The sequence below is a fragment of the Prinia subflava genome, chromosome 3, assembly GCF_021018805.1.
Source record: "Prinia subflava isolate CZ2003 ecotype Zambia chromosome 3, Cam_Psub_1.2, whole genome shotgun sequence".
Lineage (NCBI taxonomy): Eukaryota > Metazoa > Chordata > Aves > Passeriformes > Cisticolidae > Prinia > Prinia subflava.
Window position 1 is genome coordinate 88,738,578 of NC_086249.1, and position 27,729 is coordinate 88,766,306.

General features: G+C 39.8%; 2 protein-coding genes across 14 annotated transcripts in view; one reads left to right on the forward strand and one right to left on the reverse strand.

Annotated features, from left to right (window-relative positions):
- Positions 1–5,510: 5,510 nt before the first annotated feature.
- On the reverse strand, positions 5,511–27,611 carry LOC134548245 (collagen alpha-2(I) chain-like). Of its 13 annotated transcripts, none has more exons than XM_063392837.1 (6): positions 26,927–27,611; positions 24,530–24,672; positions 21,322–22,837; positions 21,038–21,163; positions 16,791–18,681; positions 11,596–13,627 (listed from the first exon to the last, which is right to left on the reverse strand). In XM_063392837.1, the coding sequence occupies exons 1-3, from the start codon at positions 27,609–27,611 to the stop codon at positions 22,757–22,759; spliced, it is 909 nt and encodes a 302-aa protein (XP_063248907.1). In that variant the 3' UTR covers positions 11,596–13,627; positions 16,791–18,681; positions 21,038–21,163; positions 21,322–22,756. The 13 variants fall into 13 exon arrangements, 11 of the variants coding, with proteins under 11 accessions (XP_063248912.1, XP_063248907.1, XP_063248910.1 ...); XM_063392841.1 differs by lacking the exon at positions 11,596–13,627 and having other exon boundaries at positions 15,138–18,681; positions 21,322–21,389; positions 22,636–22,837; XM_063392842.1 differs by lacking the exons at positions 11,596–13,627; positions 16,791–18,681 and adding an exon at positions 5,511–7,709.
- The window catches only part of FRMPD4 (FERM and PDZ domain containing 4), a 298,571-nt gene continuing 298,313 nt past the window's right edge, over positions 27,472–27,729 (forward strand). Inside the window, 1 exon segment of the mRNA XM_063392835.1 lies at positions 27,472–27,654. Within this exon segment, the coding sequence (XP_063248905.1) occupies positions 27,614–27,654 (41 nt within the window). The 5' untranslated portion in view covers positions 27,472–27,613.

The following is a 27,729-nucleotide window of genomic DNA, read 5'->3' on the forward strand; positions in this document are numbered from 1 at the left end:
TTTTTCTCTTCTCCTTTTATCTTTATTCCTGGATTAAGTGAAGAAATTATTGGTTCATGTTACAGCCCTTTTTTCCCCTTGCAGTAAATCATCTGCAACATTTCTTGCTACTGGTATGCTGCATGTCACGTATACCCTGTTCGTGTCACACTGAAATAGTTAATTATTTGCATGATAAGCATTCAGGTTGTACCCTTTGAGTTGCCACATAGGAGGCACATGTTGTTAACTAATCCATGTATGCAAATATTTTAGAATGAGCTTTCCATCAAAAGCAAAAAATTGCTATAAAACCTGTAATAACAAATGTTCTTGATTATTTTACCATTCTCTTTATGAAGAATCATAATATTTTATATAGTCATTAGTAGAATCACAGCACTAATTTTTAATCTGCTGTTCACTTGCTGCCTATGCTTCGCAAGCACTTTCCAAAAATCAAATAATAAGAGTCACAAGCTGTAGTTTCCTCTTTCTGAGGAGACATGACTGACTATTAAAAGAACCTTTAATTCTGTGAATACAAACGTTAAAATTATTTTTCTATAAATAACACACAAAATGCAATTCATATTTATCACTTGTATTCCTGCCAGAAAATTTAATGGCTGTCCACAGAGAGCAAGTATGGAGAAAAAAAAAATCATTTAAATATTCAAACATTTAAACATTTCCTATATATGCTTTATCTGTGAAAAAACAATCCAAACAAAACAAGCCTAAACCAAATTGTAGTGCTTCATATAGGAAGCACTTTGCATTTATCAACACGAAGGCTAGGCATGTCTTTCCCATCAGTCAGTCTGCTCATGCTTTCTCTAACACAGCAGTTGCCCTCTACCTACACCTGCAGTGTCCGTATGGACCCCTTGCCTTTCCAGATGAACAGGCACAGGAGCTAATTATTCTTGAGATGATCCTCCACGTAGTCTGGGGAGCATTTCAGAGGCACAGCACAAGCCTCTCTCTGCTGAACCAACATTCCCAGCATGCTGAAATGCTGAATAAATAACTTCCCTCCAAAATCAATGCATGCTATATACTGCTCCATCATTTAAATGACACTTTTTTATCCCAGGCCTTTGGGGTTAGACCTCTGTAATTTGAAGGCAAGTTATCCCTGCATGGTTTCTGGCTTCAGTTGCAGCTCAGGCTATTCAGGAATCTTGTCCTTCCAAATACTTCTGCTTGGTCCCTCTGTGGCTTTACTGACAAATTCTCTGCTCTGTGAGTGACAGCCCCCAGCAGCATCAGGTATGAACTCAGGGCCTTTCCAGCCAATCCTTCCTTCCCAGGGGAGGGAAAGGCCCTGCTGGTGTCCCGGAGCTCTCCTGCTGCAAGCCCCTGGGGAGCGGTGCCTGCTGAGGAGCACCGCGCTCCGCCTGGCGAGGACGGGGCCAAGGAGGCTCTGAGCTCCACTGCAGGAGCTCAGAGCCACCCCTGACTGCCTGGTTTGTCTGTCCTCACCCCATCAGCCTGCTGAAGGGGGCTGTGCAGCGGCTGTGCATCACAAACTCGGCTTCCCAGGGCAGGAGGGTCCGGATTAAAAGCGTCAACAGCTCTTTTATGGTGCTACAGCAAGAGCCTTTTGCAGGAGGTACAGCTGCTCTAACTACCTGTGGTCCCGCAGATACAGGTTAGCAAAGACGTCAGAATTGCACAGCTTGCCTGGGGTTTTACTAAGATCCTGCCATCCGTCCCTGGGATCTGAAGTGGGGGCAACAGGCTGCATTTCATTAGATGTCTGTATTTCAAATGAGACTTTGTTTTCTTTTACCTCGAGAGTACAGCATTAATGTTTTGTTAACGTTGATATATTGAAGCTGGAACAGCATAGCTCAATGGATGCTAATGAGCTTTAAACAAATAGAAAAGAAATACGAGAGCTTGCCTAGCTCCAGCCTTGGCCAGCTGCACCAGGTAGCAGGGGAGGTTGCTTGTGGGATACAAATAAGTAGTATCAGTCCTCTCCAGAGAAATTGCTCAACATCTCTGAACACACTGACACAGGAAAATATCATTCCAGCTGTCAATCTTTCTGCCTCCTACAAGAGGAAAAAATTGCTGTGGTTTGTTGTGACTACTTATCAGTTTAACTGGTTTTTATAACCAAATATTTTACCCACATAGAAAATAAATTTCAACAGTCAAATACAACAAAGAATTGAAAAAATACATGTGGCACTAGGAAAAATGAATCCTTTTCTGTAAAATCATAAGCAAAAGCAGGGAGAAAAAAATCTCATGCTTTTTTAATTTTGAAATTTGCTATTTACTTACTTCTAAATTGTTACAATTGCTTTGAAAGGATACCTTAAAGTATAAGGAAGGAACGTGTTTTTTCCAGGACTTGCAATTTTATTCCTTGCTGAAGGTTATGATTTTTTTTTCTGTGCAACACATTGACCTAGTCAGGTAGATAATTAAAAAAGTAAGCACTATTAAGCAGTCAGTGTATTCCTGAGCATCTCTATAGGAGGAAAGGTTTCTTACAAATAAGTATTCCTCAACACTAAAAAGCTTTCTCTCTGAATCATATGGGTCAAAAATGTTCCTATCACGAAAACTATTCAGCAAATTCAAAGGTAATCCAGTTCTAGGCTCTCTGCCATCCAGGTGCTTGTACCCAGCAGGAAAAAAAAATCCTTAATCCTTTTCTGTTTTTATAATTACTTGTTTTTCCTCTTCCCAGCAGTTCTGTTGAATACAAAAGTTACCATATCCAATTATACCTTTTTGTCCTTGCTTATAAAATCTTTGTATCTCCTCAGTTATATATTAACACAAGATTAATCACTTGATCAATCTCAGGGTTTTTTTCTCATCTGGCACAGTGACAGCCACCAGCCATTGGTGGCATGTTCTCAGGGTTTTTGTGCAGCCAATGTATGTGTGACTGCATGAGGGAAAAAAGAAGGTGAACTAGAGAGAAAGAAAGAGCAAGAACACCAGTATCACATTTAGCATGGTAAATGCCACGGCATTTTGGAGAAACCAGCTTCCACATATGATCATCTAATAGCTTCTGATCCCCATTGTTGTGTATTTCATTGTTTATGTAAGAGAGACTGACAGGAAGGGCACTTCTTGGCAGTTAATGATCACTGTCATTGACCAAGTCAATCAGTCAGTAACTGGAAATATCTGACCTTTATGGCTTCCTTCCTTTGATGATTCTCTTTAATCATATATTTTTTTAACCTTTCCTGTTGGATCTAAAATTGTGTGCTTTGATATTAATGCAATGTGCCATACTAGAATGAAGAGATTTTTCTTTTTCAGACTGTTCCTGGCAGTTGTTGTAAACAAAGAGAAAGCAAGATTTGTTTCTGAAAGCTCCATCATATTTACATTATCTTCTAATATTTTCCTTTACCTCCCTTACCTTTGCTGGAACTACTATCACTTTGTACTGTCCACTGCATATTATCTTCAGAGTTCATTTCAGAAAAAGCCCTGAATTTATCAATGATTGTTTGCTTAAGATTGATACAATATTAGCATTTTAACCTAGGAGATTTAAACATTTCCAAAATTGACTTTCTGTACCAAAAATGTACTGTTTGATGAAGACTGCAGCCTTTCTTTGGAAAAAGGTTATTAACAAAATTTTAGTTTTAAAATTACTTGGGATTTATTTGGTAAGTCATTGTGAGTTCAAATGTTGGCATGAACAGAAGTCAATTTACTAGAATGTATCATATTCATAACATCCTTAAAAGAACTCTGCTTTCCAAGCCATCTTGTGAATAGTTGCATTTATTACAGTAAATACTTATATACTTCTGGCCAGGGAGAAACGTTCTGATTTATTTAGACATATATCAATATGAAGCAGAACCTCAGATTTACAAAGTGTGTTATCATCTAATAATTTTCTTAGAAACCATGGCTACTCAGTAAAGTGCTGGAGGCTGTGTTTGACTTGGTGGCCCTCGAATTGAGCATGGGTGCTGCTGCTCTGACCTGCTGCAGCCTTGGAGCCATGGCTTTGCTCCCCATGACTGAGGCTTGGAAACACATTGGCTATGCAGCCAAGTACAGCAGACACGGGGCAAGCTCAGCTCAGTGGCCAAATTGATTTCCATGGTCATAGTTTGTTTTGTCTTTTGGCTAAGCCTGTTTCATGTATAGCATAACACACACTGCAATACACAAGAAAAAAGGACCAGCCCAAGGGCACTGAACCAGACACATTGCAAAGGGAAAGCAGCACAACTGCAATGGGTTCAGTGGGCATTCCCACTAATATAGTGCCTCTAGCTGGAAAGATGCAAGAAGGTTAATGTTTGTTAATGTATTCTGGTCTTCTTTTGGTGAAGCTCAGAGACACTCTGTCTTGACCATGGTGAAATCTCTGTATTTGACTTGTGTCATCGAAAAGATTAATTATGAACCATACCTTTAAGCAACAGATTTTCTGTATTACAGCATTCAGGTAAGTGTGGCCAATATTTCTAAAATGATATGAAAATTATTTCTTGATTTTTTTGAATTATTGTTTGTGAAGTGTTTGTTGAAATTACTATGCATCAATGAATCGGTGAAAAATGACCTATCCCTGAACACCTGAGATACTACAGTAATTTTCTATATCTATAAAAATCTAATATTGGTATAGCACTCTGTAAGCATTGTGTCCATGACAGTGGATGCTCATTTCTTGCACCAAGCAGCAACGAGTAAAATGAACTGATGTTTAAAATGCCAGGCCTCACCTCCAGAAATTCACAAAACAAAGACCTGTATCTTGTCAGCACACAGATCCCTTCCTTGTTTTGCTTGGTAACCCTATGCATCCCCTGACTTCAGTGGTGACAATTATGATGACATTGTGAAGTGCCCTGAGACCAGCTGCTGAAAAATGCATTCCCTGAGATGCTGCTAAATAACCCCACCAAAGGCAGCTTCCCCCCTTGTGAGGGAGAGCAATTTCTGCTGTGCCTGGGTAAGGGGATGCTGGGGAGCGAGCTCTGGTTTGCAACTCAGCTAATTAAACATTAATGAAGTCCTTTCAAAAGAGGGAGCTTTGCTTCACACTTCTGAACGCCTAAATTCAATCTGTAAATGTTTGTTTTCCCCATTTTAGCTTTTTAATTTATTCCTCAATTTTGTAACCTCTGAAATGATAATAAAATGTACTAGATTTGAAATAGAAGTCTCCAAACAGTATTTTGGCAATCTGTTAGGAGCTGGAATACATATGGATTACCCTGTAAATCTAAATTATTGGCACTCAGGAGAGATTATTTCCATTTATTTTATTTTATTGCGTAATATTTTGCAGCTATGGTTGCAGTGCTGTTATTAACTTGTGCTAGTTCTAAACCCGGGTAGGTGATTAGATCATTTACTGTGTAAAATTCAGGCCTCCAAAGTAAGATGGTGCTAATCAGTGGAGCCATAGGAGTCCCAGCTGCTCACCCTCTCCAAAGATTTGACCCCTACCATACTGGATAAGTAAGTCTCAGTAGAATTTTAGTTTGTAATTGGAAACAGTTGGTAGAATATATATTTTTATTGACTTGCTACAATAGAGATAAGATACAGAAAACACTGTCACAGCACAGGATGATTTTAATTTCTACAAAGAAGTTTATGACAGGAAAACAGTCTTTCCAGATACAAAGATGGCTTTGCATATTGCAAACCATTTGGAAAAAAGTATTTTTCTCCATTGAAGTTAATTCCTTTTCATATTAGCATGAATTACTTAGGTATCTTTAAAAATAAGATAACTCTCCATGTTAAATGACAGCCAGCCTAGGTGAAAGATAATTTTGCAACTTGGGCATTCAGGAGATAGGGTATTGCCACAAAGTCACTGTTGATCCCCAGGCAAGAGATTCTATTGGATTTCTTGCCTGTGAAGTGAGATAAGTTGTCCCTCATAGCTAAGGTAGGATTTTCCTTCCTTTTTTTCTTTCTTGCCAATCCTTGCACTTTAGATGGATTTGAATTTATTCACTTAGGGGAAAAAAAGTAAACCAATGCTTACCCAAGAAGCACACAAACAGACTTAATCAAAAATCTCGAGAATTGCAAAGTTTAGCACCAGTTTCCACAGGGAGGAGAAGAGGACAGATAGAGTCCGTCACAGATAGTCACTCACTGAAAGCTGTGAAGATGTTTTTTTCTGGGAAGTTGGAACCTGCTGAGAGAAGTCTTTGACCAGAGCCTTCTGAGCCCAGCTGCAGCCACCATTGATGCAGGTGGTACTTACTGTTTTCAGCTTCCCCAGCTGATCAGGGCTGGTAGTAGCTTGAATTATGAAGGGTTATGTCATTTCAGAGTTTTATAAATGCCGATTGCCACATACACAACAAACACCAGATTTCTTAGGTAAGTCAGCAACCAAGATGGAAGAAGACTTGCCAGTTCCAAGTTCTGCATTTAACACAATAAAACCTCTTCCCCCAGACACTCACAATATATTTGAAAGTATAAAAATGTATTACTCTTGCTGTGTTATGTCTATTGGGGGCTCATTTAATGCACTTTTACTGTCCTAGCCCAATTGATTCAGACATAACTGAAATACAAGTGTTATTTAGAGAAGTAGGTGAATGTTATATAAAACCAGAAGAATGCCATTCAGAACTTCAGTTTCTACTAACCTACACAAAAATGCTGGAGGGAGTGTTCACCTTATTTTCTCAAACTACCATTTATGGCTTACATTTCAGACCTTAAGTCAATGAGAGCAGTTAATTCAAATAACAATTAGAACAACCATTTAGAGGTGAAGTGATTTTAACTTTCACCATTAATAAATCCTACGCTAGCAGAACATGCGATAGAGGAACTTCTGCCTTCAAACAATAAGCATTGGTATTTCATATGTTTACAGACTGATGTTAGTAGTTTTCTTTATAAGAAAAATAATAAAAAAATTATATATAACATGAATTGCAACCGAAGAGCAAGTGGCCATAGAAAAAATACAGAGAGACAGGGCAGGGCACTTTCACATACTTAAAGCAACAAAGAATGACTTGTCCAAGCATTATGTCAGCTCTTCAAAATGAAATTCATATGATCAGACATCCATGCAGATGATCAGACATCCATGCATGCTGTAGTATGTGTTCCTTGCACATTTTTGTCAATCTCATCCACTGAGCAGCTTGCTCAATAAAGAAAAAAAAGAAAAAAAAAAATCCAAACCATAAATTTTCCTTTTCCTTTTGATAAAGGTGTTACATTATCTACATTACCAACATTCAACATTTGCAGCAACATCACACCAGTTTGAGATCTCGTAAGAGCTTACAAAAGTAGCTGAGCCAGGTCTTATTGGCAGGGAGATGGCAAACTTCCAGCAGCTCCCAAGTGATGCAGAGTTCAGCAGCAATTAAAGATGTGCCACTCTGCCTCCCAGCCAAGACCATGATAGCTTGTAAAAACTCAGAACAAAGCTATGAATATCCTGTCAGCTTTTGGAAACAATGTAAAACTGAAGTTCTGGCTACATGTAGTTATTAAAAATCCATTCAAGTGGCTGGAAAATATAGTGTGATAACTCCTTTATGCTGAACCGGTGCCACTCAGGTTTACTCCCTCATCTGGCAGCTGATGTTCCCTCTGTGATCCCCTGTGAGCGTGGTGGTCTCACTTTATGAAGGGCTGGTGGATGGGACCTCTGCTTCATGCATGGCTTTCATTCTCTCCATGCCCACTCTGACTGTGCTCTTCAGCTTTCAGCTTGCCTGAGAATTCCATCAATGACAGCATGTGTTTAAAGTTAATGTGAGGAAAATGGGCAACCTCATTACCTGAGAGTCATTGTCCCACAGGAGTTTTGGGGAATATTCTAAACATTTACATGTAAAACCTGTTTACCATTCCACTCAACCACTTCAGGACCGACTGCCTCTTACAGTTAAGACCCTTAGTGTTTTTCAGAGATCTTCTAGAATATTTGAAGTTTACCATGCTCTGAGCATGCTAATGTTCGTGCCACTGCAGACTGGACTAGAAGTCAAACAGAATCACAGAAATATCTAAGTTAGAAAAGACCTGTACAATCATTGAGTCCATCCTGTAACCCAGTACTGCCATATCCACCATTAAATCATGTCCCTAAGCACCACATCTACACATCCTTCTAATACCTCCAGGGGTGGTGACCCAACCACTTCCCTGGGCAGGTTGTTCCAATGCCTGACTGCCGTTTCTGTGAAGAAAATTTTCCTAATATCCAACCTGGACGTCCCTTACTGCAACTTGAGACCATTTCCTCTCATCCTGTCACTTGTTATGTGGGAGAAGAGACTGACCCCTGCCTTGCTGCAACCTCCTTTCAGGTAGTTGTGGAGGTCCACTCTGAGGCTCCTTTTCTTCAGGCTAAGCTTCCTTAGCCACTCCTGCTAGGACTTGTGTTCCAGCTCCTTTGCCCTGCTTTGGACACGCTCCAGTACATCAGTGTCTGCCTTGTAGTGAGGGGCCCAAAACGGAATACTGGCTCCGAGGTGTGGCCTCACCAGTGCTGAGTGCAGTGGAATGGTCACTGTCCTAGTCCTGCTAGCCACACTAATTCTGACACAAGCCATGATGGTAGAACAGCATTCACAATTTCCAGTGATGCAAATAATTACTCAGTATCCACAGTCACAGAAATGAAGGGTTTTTTTAATCTCCTGACTGCCAAACTAGATAACTGCATAGTGCAGCTCTGTAGCTACAGCATGGGAAGGGAAAGGTGTGAATGGTAAATGCCCTGAGGTCTCTAAATAACATAAAACATTCTTTCTGTAACTGTAAGATGGTTATGGTCTCACCAACTGCATTACAACTTACACTGTGGATCCAGTTGAAAAACTGGGGTTTGACATTTCCAGTGCACTATAGCCCAAATTTTGCTCTCCTCCTGGATTTTGCATAATAAATAAAGCTGTCACCGGCTTCCGAATGTGTATATAGATATATATATATATATTTAGTGCTGATTCAGAGCTCAAGTTCATCTATCTTAGAAAAGAGGAGACCTTTTTTGCTACATTGTTGGGGAAAAATATTTAAAAGAGCATCTCTTCAAAGCTATACAACTATTTTAGGCATATGGTGTGATTCTTGGGGTTGTCCTGTGCAGGGTCAGGAGTTAGACTTTAATGATCCTTGCGGGTCACTTCCAGCTCATGATACTCTAAGATTCAATGATTTTAGAAGCTACAAAAAATTGAGGTCAAGCAGTCGGCAAAGTGATTCTGAAATGGTCAAGGGTAAGAAAAAATAAAATCTATCACCATGATCATCTATTTGGTCTTCACTATTGGGTGGATCTATTTGGGTATCACCACTGAATTCACAGATTCAGACAGCTAAAAGTCCAGAAATAATGGATAAAATAAAAAGAGAACAAAGATTTGGATTGGAATACAAATTATTTTTTTGTAAGTTATTTTGAAGCTGATGTCGAACAAATTGCTGCCTGCATTCTTTTCAGTCATAGCAATAATAAACCCATAAGTTAATACAAAACGTAAGTGAAGTAGAGCACTCTTTCCACAGCTCCTGCCCTTGATCCCTGCATATACCAGGAATAACTCTGGTTGTCTTCCACATGGTCTGATTAAAAGTGTTTTGAAATTCTATTTCACAGCCCTGGTGTTTTGAAAATGTTGTTATTCTCAGTTCTTTTCAATAGACAGAAACAGAGGTCTCCAGAGAGCCATTCATCTCATCTTAAGATAGGCATCTAAGACAGGTCAGCGAATGGTGTTCTGAAGATAATTCTATTAACTATAAAGGGAGAGTCAGCTCAGATATCCAACTTTTAGAAGTCTGTAATTAGACAAGATGATTTTTCACTCATCAAGCTACTTTTAGGCAACTTTTTTTCCTCTTTAGATATAAAATCTCAACTTTTTAAACTAGAAAAATGCACTACACCCTTGCTAATTTTAAAAACCTGCAGATAGTAAGATGGACTTCATTCTTCTGCACCCTAGACAAACTTCCAAGGGTTTCCTTTTTCCCCCACTTGAAATGCCAGCATATTAGAGGGACATTGCTCTCTCTATATTTCTAGGTGTAACCCAAATCAAAAGTGTTTGAAAACTCATGAAAAACATTGTATTTGTCACATTTTCAGCTCCGGTTCAGAGACTTGTAGTTCATGTATGATTCAAAGGATCATTTAAATATTATGATGCCTGTCCAAACTAAAATGAAATTCCAGATGCTTGAGATTCACCTGTCATTGAAGATAATGTTGCCATGAAGAAAGCCCCAATTATTCTACTAGCAAAGAAATACTGAGAATAATAGTAGTAAAAATGGCACTTACTGAATTTACAGTGATGCAAAGCTAGGAGATGTTCATGAAGATGTGTTCATGTGTTGTATGTGTTCATGAAGATGAACAAGGAATGTGGGAGACATTTTCCATTATTCACACCAGGAGCTATACTCTGCTGCTTGCTGAGAACATACCCATCCTATACAGTTTGCAGAGAGATACTGTCCCCCCAAACAATTGCATGTGTCAGTTTAAATTGCCCATTGAATGGTGACACCTCACTCATTTCATGCTCCTCATCCTTTCCCTGTATCATTCCTTTGTTGTGGCCCTTTCTGTCAGAGATGTCAGTTTTAAAGCCAGCATGAGATTAACTGCATAATGCTCCCCTTTCAAGCCTTCATTTGCTTTATCTGCATCCAGCTGAGCTGGACACCAGGATGCACCAAGCCCCCCCGGGAATGGCTGCAGCTCCCTGTGGCCTGTTTGCATAACAGCTCTCTCCTCTTTCTAACATGACCACAGTAAGGAAAGGGGCCACATTGTTTCCAGAAATAAAACAGATTACTTTAATTCTAAACCTACTGCAGAGCCAGGATAATAATTCTTTTTTTTTTTTAACCATGTGTTTGACCAATTCTGAGGAATCTAAAATAGCTAGACATTTATGTGCATGCTATTCTTGTTTAAGGAGTAATCCTCATCTGGGTTTACTAGGGGTTTAGGTTTTCTCTCCCCAGTTTAACAAAATACATTCAGAAAAAAAAAATCAAAATCAGAAGACTGCATCACTATTTGTTAGTCTCCTCAAAACAAACATATTTAGAATTTTCTTTCAGTCCATCCACTGTTTCTCCAGCCAACCATTTCTCAAAGATATGTTTACCTTCTTTCAAGGAACAGTTATTATTACATTTTTCCATGAAAGCCTAAATCTGCCTTTTTTCTAATTAACCAGCAAATTGACTCCTTTTATGAGGAGGGGTTTTTTCTCATGTTTTCCCCCTGCATGTTTATTCTCTGCACAAGGCATTGATTTTCTTGTTTTTCCACTATCCCAGGCAGTTCTGACTTCTTCCCTTCAAGCTACACTGTAATAAAACTGGACAAATGCTGCAGTATTCTCTCCTTAAAAAAGACAAAGATTTTAACATAGATGGTATTTACAAATAAAATTCACCTCTCTGAACTTTATGCCTCTATAAACTAAGTATCTAGTAATTGAAGTCAGTGCAAACTGACCATTTACATGCTCTGCAGTCAACATGGACAGAAACTTCCAGAGGGTAATTTATTCTCTGCTAAGAAGGGTGCTCAAGGCAGGCACCTGCAGAAGATAACACAGTATGGAAATTCTGAGGGAACTCTTGGTCTTTTACTGAAATAAATTGTGGTTCTTGACAGTGATCTATATATAGATTATGGCATGAAAAAACTATTTGGATTTAATCTGATGCTTTGAGGGGAATCAGACAGGACTCAAGAAGACAAGAGATGTCTCCAGTTGCCTCTCCAAAATGGCTTCTGCATTTTTAACCTGTGGTGAGCTCTTTTTTAAGTTAGTGCTTTATCCTCAGGAAAACAAAATTGCCAGGAAACCTGAATTTATGATGAACCAATCTAAAGATCATGTTGTCCCAGCCCACTGGAACCATGTGTGTTATCCCTAAGTAGCAATTCAAGCTTTCCGCTATTCAGAAACAAATGAGCATTTTTATCTGGTTGTGTGCAGAATTTATGAAGCATACAGGAGAAGTCCCAGGTCACAACATTATTTACTTAGTGTTGCAAGGGGAGTTCTCTGGCAGCAAAGCAGAGCTGTGATATGACATGTTCTTAATATTCCTCTCTCCCCACCCTTGTTATGTACCCTGCAGTACTGTGAGAGAAGGAACCTCTCATACCCATTCTGGGAAATAAGAACATCTGGGTGCCTCCCTAGAGTGCCTGTACGTTAATGCCCACAGCATGGGGAACAAACAGGAGTAATCAGGGACATGATCTCATTGGAATCACAGAAACGTGGTGGGATTCTTCACACAACTGGGAATTGCGATGGGTGGAGACAGACTTTTTGGAAAGGGTGGCAAGAAGGATGAATTATGCTGTATGTGAGGGAGCAGCACAGATGGATGGAGCTCTGCTGTGGGATAGGTGGTAAAAGGGCTGAGAGCCTGTGTGTCACCATAGAGGACAAACCAACACAAGTGATGTTGTGGGTGTCTGCTACAAACTGCCTGGTTGGAAAGAAGTGGATAAGGTTTTCTTAAGACAACTGGAAAAAGCCTCATGTTCACTGGCCCTGGTCCTATGGGAAATTAGAATCGTGGTGATATCTTCTGGTGTGTGTTGACTGAGTAGATAATCATGGGAGCTGCTTTGCTCACGTCATACTTACAAACAAGGAAGGGCATTTGGGGATCTGAGGCTGTGAGCACCCTTGGCTGCAGTGATTATGATGATTGGAGTTCAGAAGATGAAATGGAGGGAACAAGGTAAAATTAGGATTATAAACCTGGACTACAGCAGAGGAAACTTTGGCCTTTTTCTGAGATCTGCTTGGAAGAATGCCATGCAATATGTCCCTGGAGAAAAGAGGGGTCAGGGAGAGCTGGGTCATTATCAAGGATCACTTTCACCATCCTCAAGGGTGGTCCATACTAATGAGCAGGAAATCAAGCAGAAGCAGTAGGAGGCCTGCATGGATAAACAGAGAGCTCCTGGCTCAACTCAGACGTTAAAGGGAAACACACAGGAGGGAGAAGCAGGGATCTCAATGACATTTATGAGAAAACTCATCAAATACCAACAGTCTCAGCTTCCTAAGGAAAACCTGGTAGGGGACAGGACAAGGAATTTTAGTTACAGAGAGCTGAAAAAAACAATGCAGTCTGTGCATTTCATATGGCGTTACCTATGGATCTGAGCAGGTTTAATTCTAACTTGGGACCTATCTGACAGAGAGTAACTTTTACAGAATAAGAGACTTATCATCCATTGGGACAAAAAATGATCTGTGTTGTTGGTATTTTAGATGTCTCATAATTTTTCCCAGTGCCTTTATGTGGATATTGGAAGGAAAAAGTGATTGATGCAGAACTGGAGGGTCTTCATATCTTTGGCAAGTAAGACAAAGCAGGCCATCAGTCCTCTGATTGCATTTCATACAGTGGATATTTTCCAGCTCAGTGCTTAACCATTAACTTCTCAAGGTAAAATGACTGCTCAGCGCAGTGAATATATTGAACATTGTCGAGAGACATAGGAACCTTTAAATGGGCAAGAGTGGGTCATCCATCACTCCAGCCAATGGTGTGTCTATTCCAAATTCTGGCTGCCTGATATTCAGCTGGAAGCAGTCCATGAGCCAGGTGGTAAATAAGTTGGCTGTACACAAACACAAATCAAAAGTGGTGTGAGGGCAGAGGTGATGGAATAATGGTAAACAGCATCTAAAAAAGTTTTAAGAATTTGCATTACTAAGTGCATTGCATCTGCATTCTCAAAGTGCTCATTTTTTCCCCACTTTCCTTCAATATAGAACTTAATGTCTACTACTTCACTGATGCCTGTGGCCAGAAATCTATGGAGAGAATGTGGTACTCAAAATACAAAAACATATCTTCATTTTGCAAAGTTTCTGACCAGACACAGTGAAAAATAGCAAATATATTTAATAAATACATTTACTTTAGCACTCCCCTAATGTATGGGGAAAATTTACAGGCTTCAGTTTAAAAGATGGTGTAGAAGACTTTCTTGGACTATAAAACTTTTAAAAGAGGCTTTTTATATGTTTGTTGAAGAGATAACCACTTCTGTTTAATATAAATATATATACCTATACACACATACACAATGATTTATGAAGGTGATGTAGTTAGGTAGTATTACAGTAAGAAGCAGAGATCAATGCACCACAAACACAAAGGTATGTGCTAATGGATTTTTGATGTGGCTGGAAAAAAACCCAGGGTTTTTTTTCCAGCCAGATGATTCAAAACATGTATTAAAAATAACACTAATGAAAGGTCAAAACTTTTCAAAAGGAACATTACAAAGATCTTGGAAAGAGTTCTGGGACTCTCAAGGCCTCAGCTGACTCTTGGGTATTATCAAGAAGGATCAGTCTTACCCATCTCTGAGCATGTGAAATGAGTAAAATAGCTTTGCTGTCCACATTCACAGTGTATTTATTAAGGTCAAGTAGAATCAGAAAATGTTAGGGAACCACAGAAACATACCCTTCAAATCAGACTTAAGAGCTTCCTGACTTCAAAATTGTTATTAGTAGCAACATATACCATGCTGCAAATTCCATCCATCACAATTCCATCCACTGTGTTCCTTACTTTCAGACTTAGTGTGTCCAGAACTAGTTGATAAATTCCTCTCATAGCCATAGATTTTTAGACTTCCCAAAACTAATAAATTGAAGTCTGCAGTGTACATGTAATGTGCTTAATGCTCTTGTGATTTTTTCAGCAGGAAATTCACATAAAGCCCCACACCTTTCTACCACTCTCATTTATCAGACACTGCCATTAAATTTTTAAGTCTGTAGAGATCATGTGATACAGACTAATGCCTGAATTTATCAAACTTTAAAACAATGAAGCAACCAATTGGAATTGCTGTCTTTACACTAAAACTAATCCAAACCGTAGCTCAATAGCACGATCTCAGAATAATATAAAACTGTTGTGCAGTGAGTATCCTCTTATCCCTGTTACAGCAGTTTTATTACAGTCTCCCTTTAGGTGGCATTTGTTTGAATTATTTGACAGTAAATATGAAGAGGGATAAGGGGCTGAAAGTACTCATAAAGTATTTCCTTGCAATATTGCTCATAATATGACTCTCCTCTGATGTCTGTCTCTACTTGGTGAATTGAAAATTTCACTTTTTATATTGCTTTAATTAATTTATAGAAAGCTTTTTGATACACTGCAATACAACAAAAATTCTCACAATGTTACAATATTAAGCTTAATTTTAAAGGATATTATATTTTTAGTGTTTTTTAAATTGCATTGGTCTAAAACAAATATGCAATGAGACATCTGTCTAATCATTTTCTTACAATTATAGAGAGAAAAAATAAAAATAATCCCAGTGACTCCAACTACTTTTCTTACAAACTATCCTATAATTTGAAGAAAAATAATGAAACTATACATAAAGCAGGTTTTAATGGGATTTTGGAAATTTTTGTGTTTTTACTGAGGCAATTGCCTATCAAAGCCAACTCCTGAAAATGTGCATTGTTCAGTAAATTTGTATTTTATTCACAGTAGGATGGTGTGAAAAATATCAGCCATGGAAAATAACAGTCAGAGTCTACAGAGATCTTATTACAATGTCAAAACAAAACATCTTTCATGTAAATTATGCCAGCAACAAAATATAAATTATGACCAAGAAGTGAATGGAGAAACTCTTTTAATCAATTAATATAGAATATAGGGGGCTTCTGTCTCTGTTGTATCAGCATAAAACTTTAATAAAGGCTATTTCTAGCCTTGAATTGGGATGCAGTTATCAGTCCACTGCTTCTGGAACAAATAAGCTCCAGAAGATTACCCATGATGTTTGAAATTCAGCTGGGGTATTTCAAGAGGCAAACTGACTTGGATCCTTCACCTCCAAAGTCTTATATTTATTCTTGCAAGCTGCAGAACAATTCAATGTAATCAGGGTGATAAAAGCAGTGAAATCTCATTTTTCTGAAAGCTTTTACTGTTCTTATTGCAGTGTGTTAGTCTGGTGTTCTTAGTCCAGTGTGTTTTGAAGTTAAATTGTAAATTGGAAGGTTTTCAGGTAGATGATAAGAATGTCTGCATAGGGCCATAGCAGCCATGCCCTTTCTGATGAACCTTTTAAACACCAGATATGCAATTAATGCATAAAAACTCATAAAAGCTGCAGAATAAATGAGTGAAGTCCCAAAATCAATTATAGAATAATAGCATAATTTCTTTTCCTTTTAAAAAACTTATGGCCTACTATCACCCTTTACATTTAAGTCTTATACCAACATCCTTAGCACCTCAAAGCTGTCATGATTAATATAACTAACTTGAAAAGTCTGTTTCATATTGCTTCCTCAAGCTGACGTAAAATTTCTGACTGACAGATTCCAAACTCTGCATAGTGATCACCTATGATTTCATATTAGTAACTCAGAACTAGAAACAAATATTGTATCTCAAATAGGGTGCAAAATTCTGTGAAATATTTGTGTTTAGTTCTGGCAACTTGTAAGATACAATGGCTATATGCCTGCATTGCTCTGATGGAGAGACAAAATATTTTTTGTATTTTGGAGGGCTTTACACTTGTATGAATATTATTTTCCCTGTACTTCTAAGGACTATGCTTTGTAACTAGGCAACCATGCTATACAGCATTACAGTATAATTTTTTAATTCTCTAAAAATGATATAGTTCTTTGTCCACATGGTTCTCTAAAATTCTTATAAAGCTGCATAAACAGATAAATCATGGGTTTGTGCCTTTGCTGTGTATTGCCTTTATTGTTTATATTTACCTATATTGTGGGTGATCTTCAGAGCTTAATTCTGCCTTCATTCCTTCTTAGCAATTACCAATCATTCCGTTTTCCACTTTGTGGGAGTGGATCCAAACCAAAAATATGATCAATCATTCCTCTGTCCCAGTGATGCTTTTGTGCAGGACTCTGGTGCTCAGCTTGGCCATTACTCCTTTTCATCTACGAGGTCATGACTGTTTCAAGCTGTCATGGCACAAGTGAGCACCACAACTCCTGATGATTTCTCACCTAAGCAGTACAAAGGGCTTTGAGTTTTTCCATTCAAAGTGGGACAAAAATGAGATTTAAGTGAGAATTTCTGTACCGTATTTATTGCAAAAGGTAAAGATCATGTTAGGCTTCAGAATAACAGAATTTGTATCTGTTCCTCTGCTTTATGAATTTCATTATCAAGCAGTCAACCAAAAATTGCAGAGGATTAATCAGTAGCAGAGGACAGCAGGGTTTTGCAGATAACATCTCTAGTGGGAAGTGCAGATGAACCTGGATGTATGGAATTAACATGGTATGAATGTATTATTACAGTTAGCTCTGGCATTGCTGTCTCTTCCTTGTCTTGGACCAATATGAATCCCTCAAAGCTAAGACCAAGAAGCCTCCACTGAGAAGCATGGCTGCCCAGTTGTTTTGGTAGCTGGTTTTGGGAAGAGTTTGACTTCAACTTTGCACTGTGCTTCCTTACGCAAAAACCCTGTCCCTAGATTAAATTCAAAGTGTTATTTTTGACATTAAAAAGTCATTTAATGGGCCATCCCTTGTGACATGACTCTTAATTACAAGAGAACCAAGGTTATACCAAATTGCACTGAAATGCAATACACAATTAGTGGTGGATATTTAGCCTTGTGCTTCAGAGTTCATCCTTCTTTGGACACAGGGATGGGACTGAGTGCCACAATAAAGGAAAGCTATAAAGCTATTAGAGAGTGTCCAAAGGAGGGCAACAAAGATGGTGAAGGGCCTTGAGGGGAAGCCTTTTGAGGAGCAGCTAAGGTCACTTGGTCTGTCCAGCCTGGAGAGGAGACTGAGGAGTTACCTCATTGCAGTTACAACTTCCTCGTGAGGGGAAGAGAAGGGGCAGGCACTGATCTCTTCTCTGTGGTGACCAGTGACAGTTTACCCAAGGGGACAGCCTGAAGTTGTGCCAGGGGAGGTTTAGGTTGGCTATCAGGAAAAGGTTCTTCACCCAGAGGGTGACTGGGAAAGGCTCCCCAGGGAAGTGGTTACAACATGAAGCCTGACAGAGTTGAAGAAGCATTTGGACAATACTCTTGGGCACATGTGACTCTTGGAGATGGTCCTGCCCAGGGCCAGGAGTAGGACTTGATGATTCTTGTGGGTCCCTTCCAACCCAGCATATTTTGTGATTTAGTATAACTACTTCTTTTAACACAGCTGACACAGATCTCTGTTCCTTTCTGTTGATCCTGGTGAATGGTGCAAGCTTATCTGAACACTACCTGAGATATCCAACTCAGGAGCACAAGTGGTGCACAAGTGGTACAGAGATGAAACCCCACCTTAAACTCTCCTCCCTCTAAAACCCAAAACATAAGCCAAACAACCAAACAGTCAGACCTTAGATGGGCAGAATTGCCTTTAGAAAATGCTTGCAGTCAGTCTCCCCTGACTTCATAGGGACCTGGGAGGACTACTTGGAAGTTGTAAGGTGACTTTCAGGTAAGCAGAGTTTGTTCCTCTCAAATGCAAACATCTTAAGCAGGAAGTTGATGGGTGTAGTCATGACCCCTAGAGTGTGATTCTATTCATCTTCCTACTTCAATGGCTTTTTGACAATTTGACCATTCATCTGGCAGATACGTAGGAGCAGTGGGTCCTGGAGGACGGCCAGCATTATGGAGTTGGCCTGATGGATAACCAGAACAATTATTCAAGTGGATGATCTGATACAACTAAATATGTGTTTTTAATTTTATGCATTTCAAAACCTCCAATATCCTGACATGTTTTCAAAATGTGCTCAGCCAAAAGAGTCTTGAGGAATTGTTAAACCAGACGTTGTGCATCTCTCTCTTAGATGTGTTTCTTGGGGCAGTCTGATAACACTGGATTATCAACGACTGGGGCAGACTTGGCCTGGAATTCCATGGGTAACTGATTTAATTCCCCTAAGTGTATGTTGTGCTCTTTTTAAGAGGGACCTCTTGGAGGAAGGGGAGGTTGTTCCTTCCCCAAGGGCCACTGAGTCTGCTCAAAGTAAGATGATTCAGGAGACTGTAGGATGCACTGAGAAGGTAAGTTATAGAAGGGGGTCTGGACATCATGCATGGTTTTGTTTAGAAGACAAAAACAAAGCTGACAGAGCAGGCCAGCAGGCTTTGGAGGTGAAGGGAGGAATTTCTAGAGGACTAGAGCAGACAAAGCAGAATTTGCAGCCAACCAGAAATCTGTAAAGTTAGCTGCAATCATGGACTACCCTTCAAAGCACTGGGCTTGTAAGAAATCTGTAGAAAATTTAGTTTCTCTTTATGTCTTCTTTTGTCTCCTCTTTTAAAAGTTGAGATTTTAGGTTTCAGTTTTCATTCAGGTAAAACCTTTCTTTCTGAGTAGCATAATGCAGACATGCAATAACCAAACTTCGAAAGAATCATCCAGGGGAAAAAAGGGCTTTGGCATATTGTAAACAAATAATTGTACTAATCTCAGCAGAGAAATACAAGAAGCCTTTAACAGGACATTTATATCATCTTAAAACCACTCATAAGGTACTCACTGGACTGATTTAAATCTACAGTCACAAAAGTATTTCATGGAACATAAAGTGAGCAGCCCCTTTCCTCACCTCTTCCTTGCTGCTCCACTGCAAGTAAAAGGAAAAATCTCATATAGCTCTGTGTTCCTTGCTCCATGAAGCCAGCAAGCTTCTTGACTTCTTGACAGCAAGCTTCACTGATATTATTCTGGCTGATAAGCTCCAACATAGTTCTGAACCCCAGACATTTTAGGAGGGCAGCAGTGATTTGAAGTTTACATGGAACGAGTAAACGAATGCCTGAAGTTTACATGGAACGAGTCCTGATTTCTTGGATTTGACTAAAATTCCATTCACCTGCAGCTACAGAAACTAAAGTGATGGGCTGGGCAGTGGGAACCATTTTCCCACTGGCTTTGTGGAAATTCTGCTATGTTTCTTTTTTACAAGAGCTAGGAATACCTGCTAAGTATGTTACTGCTCTTTCATTAAATGGAATCACTTTTAATTCCTTTATTATTATTGCATTTGGATGTAAAATGCTTATCTGTAGAAGATATGGGTGCACATTACAAAATTTAGATCAGAATTAGGCAACCATTTCTGTGACAACCCCCACATAGCACCAAAATAGCTGCTCTGAAAAGAAGTGATATGAGGCACATGATTAAATGTCAGTGAATTCTAAAGACTGTTTCTACTCAGGAGCACAAAGAAAGTGATCTTATATTGTGCTCTAAAATGTCTCTACCCTGTAAGCTGATCTGCACAGACTGGTGGTTCTTATGCTGTGTGTTGGCTCTTTGACTCCCTTTTGACTCCAGAAGGTGTGCATGTCCATTTGTGTGATCAAGGTGCATGATCTAGACTGACACAGCCTGCCCTGGGGAGTGCTCTGCAGCCCCTCTCTTTGCTTTCAACTTCAAGGTGCAGCATGCTGCAAAGGGGGAAGGGTAAAACGGGTCTGAGATAATGAGCATGGAGACAAAACAGGTTATAAATTTCACCCAGATTAGAGCTGGTAGCCAAAGAAGTGAGAACAGGTGTGAAGCTCTCTTGTCAATGTTTCTTAATGATCTGGGCAAACAGATTTCTGTTAGCAGAAAATATGGCACAAGAGCCTTTGCATGCAGGTTATTCAGGCATGAGACAGGCCACTTGCTGATGGGGATTGGAAGGCTGGTTTTCCATTTCCTCCTTACTGAAAGCATTAGGCTTGTACATTGTAGTAAGCAAATAGTTTTCTAAATGCATTGTATTTACAGGATACCTCTCATTAACTGCAGTACATTTCTAAAAATTGCACACACTTCTCTAACAAATTTATGTGAACTTTATGGCATGTTTTTATCCCTTTCAGCTTTGCAGTCCCCACTGGTCTTTCCACATACCATATTCCCAAGATAGTTACTCTCCAGTATTTATTGTTAAGACACATTAGGGACTCATTTTTTTTCTCAAGAAGCACTACAGAACCTGAACAAAAATCAAAATCCTTAGTGACACTCACCAGTGGCCATTTGAATAAACAGAAGTGTCTTGAGCAGGCAAGACTCCTTTATCATGTTACACGGTATGCTGAGCGAATAACTATCTTACTGTACTTTAGACTACAGACACATTTGCAGTCTTCTGCCTGGAAAAAACAACATTCTTAATGCAAGCCACATGAAATAGTTTCCTGTACACACCTTGCAAACACAGTTTTACACTGACAACCACCTCTGATGCACAGTCTGGCTGTTCTGTTGATGCTATGGTCAGGAAGAGCAGCTGCAGTGTGCTGTAACTTACCTTAGCTAAGAGTGATTCCTCACTACCTGGGACCTCACATATAGTTCACAGGCCTAGATGTATTAAACCTGCAATTAAGATCAAAAGAACACATTGTAGTGGATAAAATATGGGGTGTGTGATCTTTCAAACTACAGGCTGGAAATTTTAAGACTACATGCTGAAGTTTGTCTCTTCAGATACTCAAGCAATTTTGTAAGGGCTGCTTGGTTTTTAAAAGTACCTAGCCATCTCTTTTTCATTTGTGAATGTTTAGTATTACTGACAAGTAGGCCACCTATGTGCAAGTGCCTAAATATGGACTGAGAAAACTAGGTTTTGGCACCCAGATACAAATGCCGTGTCTGTGAAGCTTCTGCTCATTGTGAATTTTTTTTTTCCCTTTTTTTTTTTTTTTTCTCTCTCCTCTGACTGCAAGCTCTTTTGCACCTGTGAAATTGCTTTTTTTCACTCTTTGCTCCAATGCTTGCATATAGTTCCCAGGAAAATACACACAGAACAAAAGTTCACAGTATTTCTTGAGTTTCACCATGGAGTCCCATTCTAACATGGAAAATAAAACAAATACTTTGTGTTCATGAACAGACAAGCTGGCAAATTTTTAATCCATAACTAATATAAGAATCTGTTACTATAATAATAATAATAAAGTAAATATTTTAAACTTCAGCCTACAAACAAAAACAAAGGCTTCCTACCCCAATATGACTCTACCATAACAATCTTGTCCTTGGTTTTGATGATATCTTAATAAAAAATTGAATATGCCTCTGATTTTTAAAATTCAGCAGATATTTGATCATTTTAATCACAGATATTACTAGAAAGACTTCAATGGCAGTACTGCTTTTTAACATTTTATTAATTTAGAAATGCATACTTTCATCATTTTCTCTGAAGTTGCCTCAAAATTTTCATTCTGCACTTGGTTTTGGTTAAAGTATGAAAAAAGCACAGATGGCAGAATCAGGATTGTATTTGAGAGAGAGGGTGGATGATTTTTCCTCAATTTCCCTTTTATTGTACATGATTTAAGCACAGGTACTTGCACATTAGCACTTCGAATTTCTTTTTTTTTTGATTCATCTACATATATTTTTTTCTTATGATTTGTGAAGTCATATTTATCCAATCAACACTTAAACATGTGCTTAACTTTGTGGTTGTTTCAAATTATATTTTAGACTAAGTGAAGCCATGAATAGGGCTGATTATAAGCACGTCTAAGATTTTCTTGAATTGGCTCCGTTTGTCAGTAAAACAACTGTAGATAACAGTTCTTTACACATTCTGATTTGAATATTTCATACATACCCATTCCAGAAAAGTGAATCCTTTTTAATAATTTCATTTTAAAATAACTAATGCACTAGCACGATCTTATTCATTGAAGTAGAAAATGTTACTCTCTTCATGTTTTCAAAGGTCCTCTTCCTTATCTTGATCTCATTTCTGTATTGCAGCCCAGGCAAATATTCTGTTTAATAGTGTTTTTTAATGCCACAGGTTCAATATACTGCAAAAATTTTCATAATAGCATAAATAAATAGTTCATAATAGCAACCAGTAGTTTTTGTTAACTGTCTTGAAAACAGATCTGCTTGTATAGGTTTATAAGCTGAAATATTCTTGCTTATATTGTTCTATGCAAGTCAGTATCCTTTGTGCTTCTAAATTTGTTTCTTGATTGGCAAGAAAGAAAATCTTATCTGCTATTTAAATTTTCTGTGATCCAATTTTGCACTTTATGTGACATACTATGTCCACCACACTAAATTATTCAGCAAAATTGAAAACATGCAGGGCTTAACAGTCTGTATAGGTCAATTATAAAATAGGCCCGAAAAACATTCTATTTGATGCAGGTGCCAAAATGACATGTAGAAGCTGGTGCATAGATTCAGCATAAGCAGAAGGACTTCTTGATAATGCTGTAAAAGTAGACATGGAGAAAATCTGTAATGATTACAGTGCTTTTATATAGAATTGTATAGTGTTGGTAAGCACCGGGATATAGAAATGGATTCAAAAAAATGCATGTTTCAAAGGCTCAAGGCTGAAAAAATATGTTCTACACGCTAGAACACTTTAATACACAAATACCCAGAGTATTACAGGACTTAGTACATGACAGAATCATAACCAACTATCTTTAGAAATAACATTCAGTAAGTAGCAGATCATAATGACAAAATATCTTCCTTTAAAACTTTGCATCACCAGCGATATATTAACAGCTCCTTACTCAATGGATTTTATTATCACATTTCTCTACACATTGTTGCCATTTGGATATGAGTAATATCAAGCACTGCAGAAAAATCATAGAACCTTCAGCTCTTATCCAAAAAAACCATTCCAACTTGATGAATTTTAAACCATTTTGAAGATGAGACACAGCACTTTAAAGTATCTTTTAAAAGATTCCAAATCATTAAAAACCCTACTTGACTAATCTTAAAAAAAATAGTGATGAGTTTTTCATTCACTGAGAGAAAAACTTGTGAGACCTGTGGAAGCATTAAAATATTATGTGTTTGGTTTAGGATTCTACCTGTCTTCATTTAAATTATCTGTGATTAAATTTGATGCATCTTATAAATAACAAGAGATACTATTGGTCCAGCTGCAGAGATAAAAGTTTGTGCTGTGTGGTATCCAGGAAATTCCAAAGCATCTTCTTCTGGGGATTATTTAGTGCAAGGATATCTATGATTACACAAAGCATTAGTATTAAGTATCCTAATTTGATTTCTCTGGCCGGAGATAATAAAAAGGTAATAGTACATGGTAACAAAGCGTCATCATAAAGCTCTATTTATTGTATGTGTGAAGCCACACATATAAACCTATGCTATTCTAAAAAAAAAAGTTAAAAAGCCAGGTAAGAATTCAGCCAGGAATTGATGTCAGATTCCTACTTTAAGATCAGAAATGTTCACGTTCAATTATTATTTGTTACAGAGATAGTGAGCACATGTTGGTTTGCTGTCTCTGGCTGTCTGTTCTCATTCAGTGTTTACACATACCTTTGTCACATTTGAACGGGTTTTACTTCACCTGACTTTAGTCATCTGGAAGACAGTCCTCTAGTCAAAGGTAGGCACCTGTGCTTCCTCTCACTGGAGCTAACAAAGACAATAAAGCACGTGCAAAAGGCAATTTATGTCAGTTTTCCTAGAAAGAGATAGTTTGGAGTGATGGGTACCTGTGCACTAGAGAGGTAGGGTATGACCAGCCGAGGCTGGATCCTGAACTTTTGTGAGTTATTGAGAAGAATCCCACTGTAGCAACTGAGAGATATAAATGTATGTGCAAGAGCGCAGTCATGACACAGTCTAATTGATACTCCTGCAAATGAAGATAAAATACCAAAATATTATTTCAATGTACAGTTGATGGCTTCAAAGCCAGTCCAAACTACACATATCAACACTCACTCTTGAAGCAGAACAACGCCCACCACTTCTCTTCTTCGGGTAGGCAAATTTTAATCTTTTACTATGAGACTGACAGTTTTGTATCCAGTTGCTATGACAGCAGAAGCCAAAGAACCATGAACCAAAGTTCACTCTCATACCCCAGCCTCCTTCCCCATGCGTGATTCTCACACTGCGCAGCTCCAAAAGGTTATGAGCATTTAGCACAGTAGGAAGGAGACTTGCCCAGGTTCTCTTCTCATGTCTCACATCTGGGAGCAAGACTCCTGTGAAAGTGCTATTAATGGACCTCCAGCATTTTGGCTAGTCCAAGAGTATCTCCACAGGCATTCTGGAAAATTTGCACTGTTGCAATAGCTTCTGCCTAGGAAAACAAAAATACAAAAGTAACTATGAACACAACAATACAACATGTATCTTTTCAGCAAGCCAAAGAAAGAGGAGATAATTTCAGCTTCATTTCAAATTGTATCAACTTTCATAAAGGCCTATCATTTTAGGTATGCACCCTATGTTTACCATACTGATGCTTATAAACAACAATTTTTTTTTACCTTTTAGTCTTTGTTTTGCTAGGCAAAAGTCTTTCTTTGCATAAGACTGACTCTTCATTACCTTTAACCTGCTCTCATTTTTCATAAATGTACTTTTTGAATAAGCTGAGTATGACATTTCTGATCAGATCTTGTGCTTTCTGCTTTTCTATATATCTCTACTGGAAATACTTCAGCCAGTATATCCTAGGATCACATTTGCCTTTCTACTGAAAGACCATGAAAGCACAGAAATTCCAGTGACCCCTCAGAATTCCTTCATTTCTCTGGCACTCACCACTATGCTTGAAGGCACCTTTATGTGAGAAGCCTTGGAGCATGAAGTGCTCAAGATGAGAACCTTGTTGGATACAGAACATATGTGCTTAATTTTATATATGGTGTATCATTTCATCAGTTTCAGTTCGCTTTGTAGGTTCTTGGCCTATCGCCTCAGTCTATAAATAAATAATGACAGATTTATAAATAAATCAGTTTCTAACCAGCTGAAACTGTGTTATCTTTGTAGCTTTTACCAATCAATAGAGCAGCATGAATGACAGGTACAGGTTCTGCAGTTTTAAAAAAATCTAGTATAACAATAAATAAACATAGTAAGTACCACACCAATATTTTGATGCACTAGCACAAAATATTTCATATGGTGTTTCAGAATACGCCCAAGCCGTCTACATCTATGCTAGGCCAGCAAGTGCTTTTTAGCTGGCAGTTCAGTGTTCTCCCAATATAAATAGATGATCAATCATTCCTTGTTGCTATTGTTTTAAAGAATAGTTTGAAACCCAATTCACACTGAATGTTAGTACGGCCTGTTCTTTTTGTACTCTTATCAATACAAGTTGTAATATTTAAAAAGTGCATTGTTTTCATCTGGCTGCAGGACCATATGTGTTGAGCTCTGCTGTAATTTTCTAAGTTCTTGCTTGGTGGGAGAGTGCAGGTGCAAGCCTGCAGAAGAGACTGAAAACTCTGTGAAGGTACAAAGCACATATCAATCTTTTCAGAAAACAAATACGCAAATGAAAACACTTAAGTGGAGAAAATCCATTCCCACACTGAGAATTATTGTATTACAGTGCATTACAGTGCAGAGTTTGTGTGAAGATGAATTGGAATTTCACCTGCCTTCCGTTCTGCTCACTCAGAGGAAACTTACGCAGACCTAAACTCCAGTCCCCCATTTAAAGCCTGATGTAGGGCATCAGGCAATGCATCTGTATTGTTCTTGTGTCAGGAGCCCTGGATTTATTATTTTTCCACCAGATGTGGTATGAAGAACGCTTGACATTAATTATGTTACTACAAACCACCCATGTCATGTTCCTGTCACAACGAGGACTACGCTCGTTCAGGTCTCTCTCCTGGCATGTACAGAGAGGTCACAGGATGGTGCCAGAAGCCAGGCGGTGATTTCAGCCCGCTGCCTGTCCTCGGTCCACCACTGATGAGCACTCAGGGGAAGGCTGAAAGCCAAAGGCCTATCCCCACCCTGGGGGCTGCACGGAGCAGTGTGATCGTCGAAGCAAAGACGGCTCTCTGCTTTCCCAAGTTCTTGCTTTGCAAGGCCCAGGGTGCTGCTCCCGGACTGGGGAGGTGTCGTCTCCTACTTACCAGGGCTCCCCCTCCGCTCCCGCTCAGCGTTCCTGCCCCGGGGAACCGCAGCCGTGTCCCTCACACCCCGACCCCTTGCTCTCGTTCCCCGGCTCCGCGGCCCCGGGAGGCCCTGTGGGGGCTCTGGGCTCGGGCCGGCGGCCGCAGCGCCGCCTCGGGCTGGAGCGGGCCATCGGCGCTCGCCCGGGCCGCCACCCGCGCCCTCCGCTGCCCAGCGGAGCGGGCACAGAGGAGAGGCCACCCCGGCACACCCCGCGCTCTCCTCAGCGCCCCGGCGCCTCCCTCCTCCGGGGCACTGCGGAGCGGCGGCGGGCGCTGCCGCCTCCCCCTGCGGCTCCCGGAGCGCCGGCTGCGGGCAGCGCTCCCGCCGGGCAGCGCTCCCGCCGGGCAGCCCCAGCGCCCGCTCCGCTCCGGACTCACCCCGGAGAGCGCACGGCAGGCGGGGAGCGGGGCGGGCGGAGCGGAGGGGGAGGGCTGCGCGCAGATGAGCGCCGGTCCTGCGAGATGCTGCACGCCCAGCTCCCCGCCGGAGGGGGGTAGCAGCCGCTGTCTCCGCCGGCTCCTGCTTTTTTGCAAGGGCTGTTGCTGCCGCTGGACGCAACCTTCTCCCGACATGGAGCTGCCGCCGCCGCCGCCGATGCTGCTGGAGTGAGTGAGTGTGACGGGCAGAGCTAGCCGGCCGCATGGATGGATGTGTTTAGCTTTGTGAAGATTGGGAAGCTCTCCGGGTAGGTGTTTGCTGCACCGCTGCCGCTCGGCGATCGGCGGGCGTCCCGCGGCTGCGGGCGCTGCCGTGTCCTGCG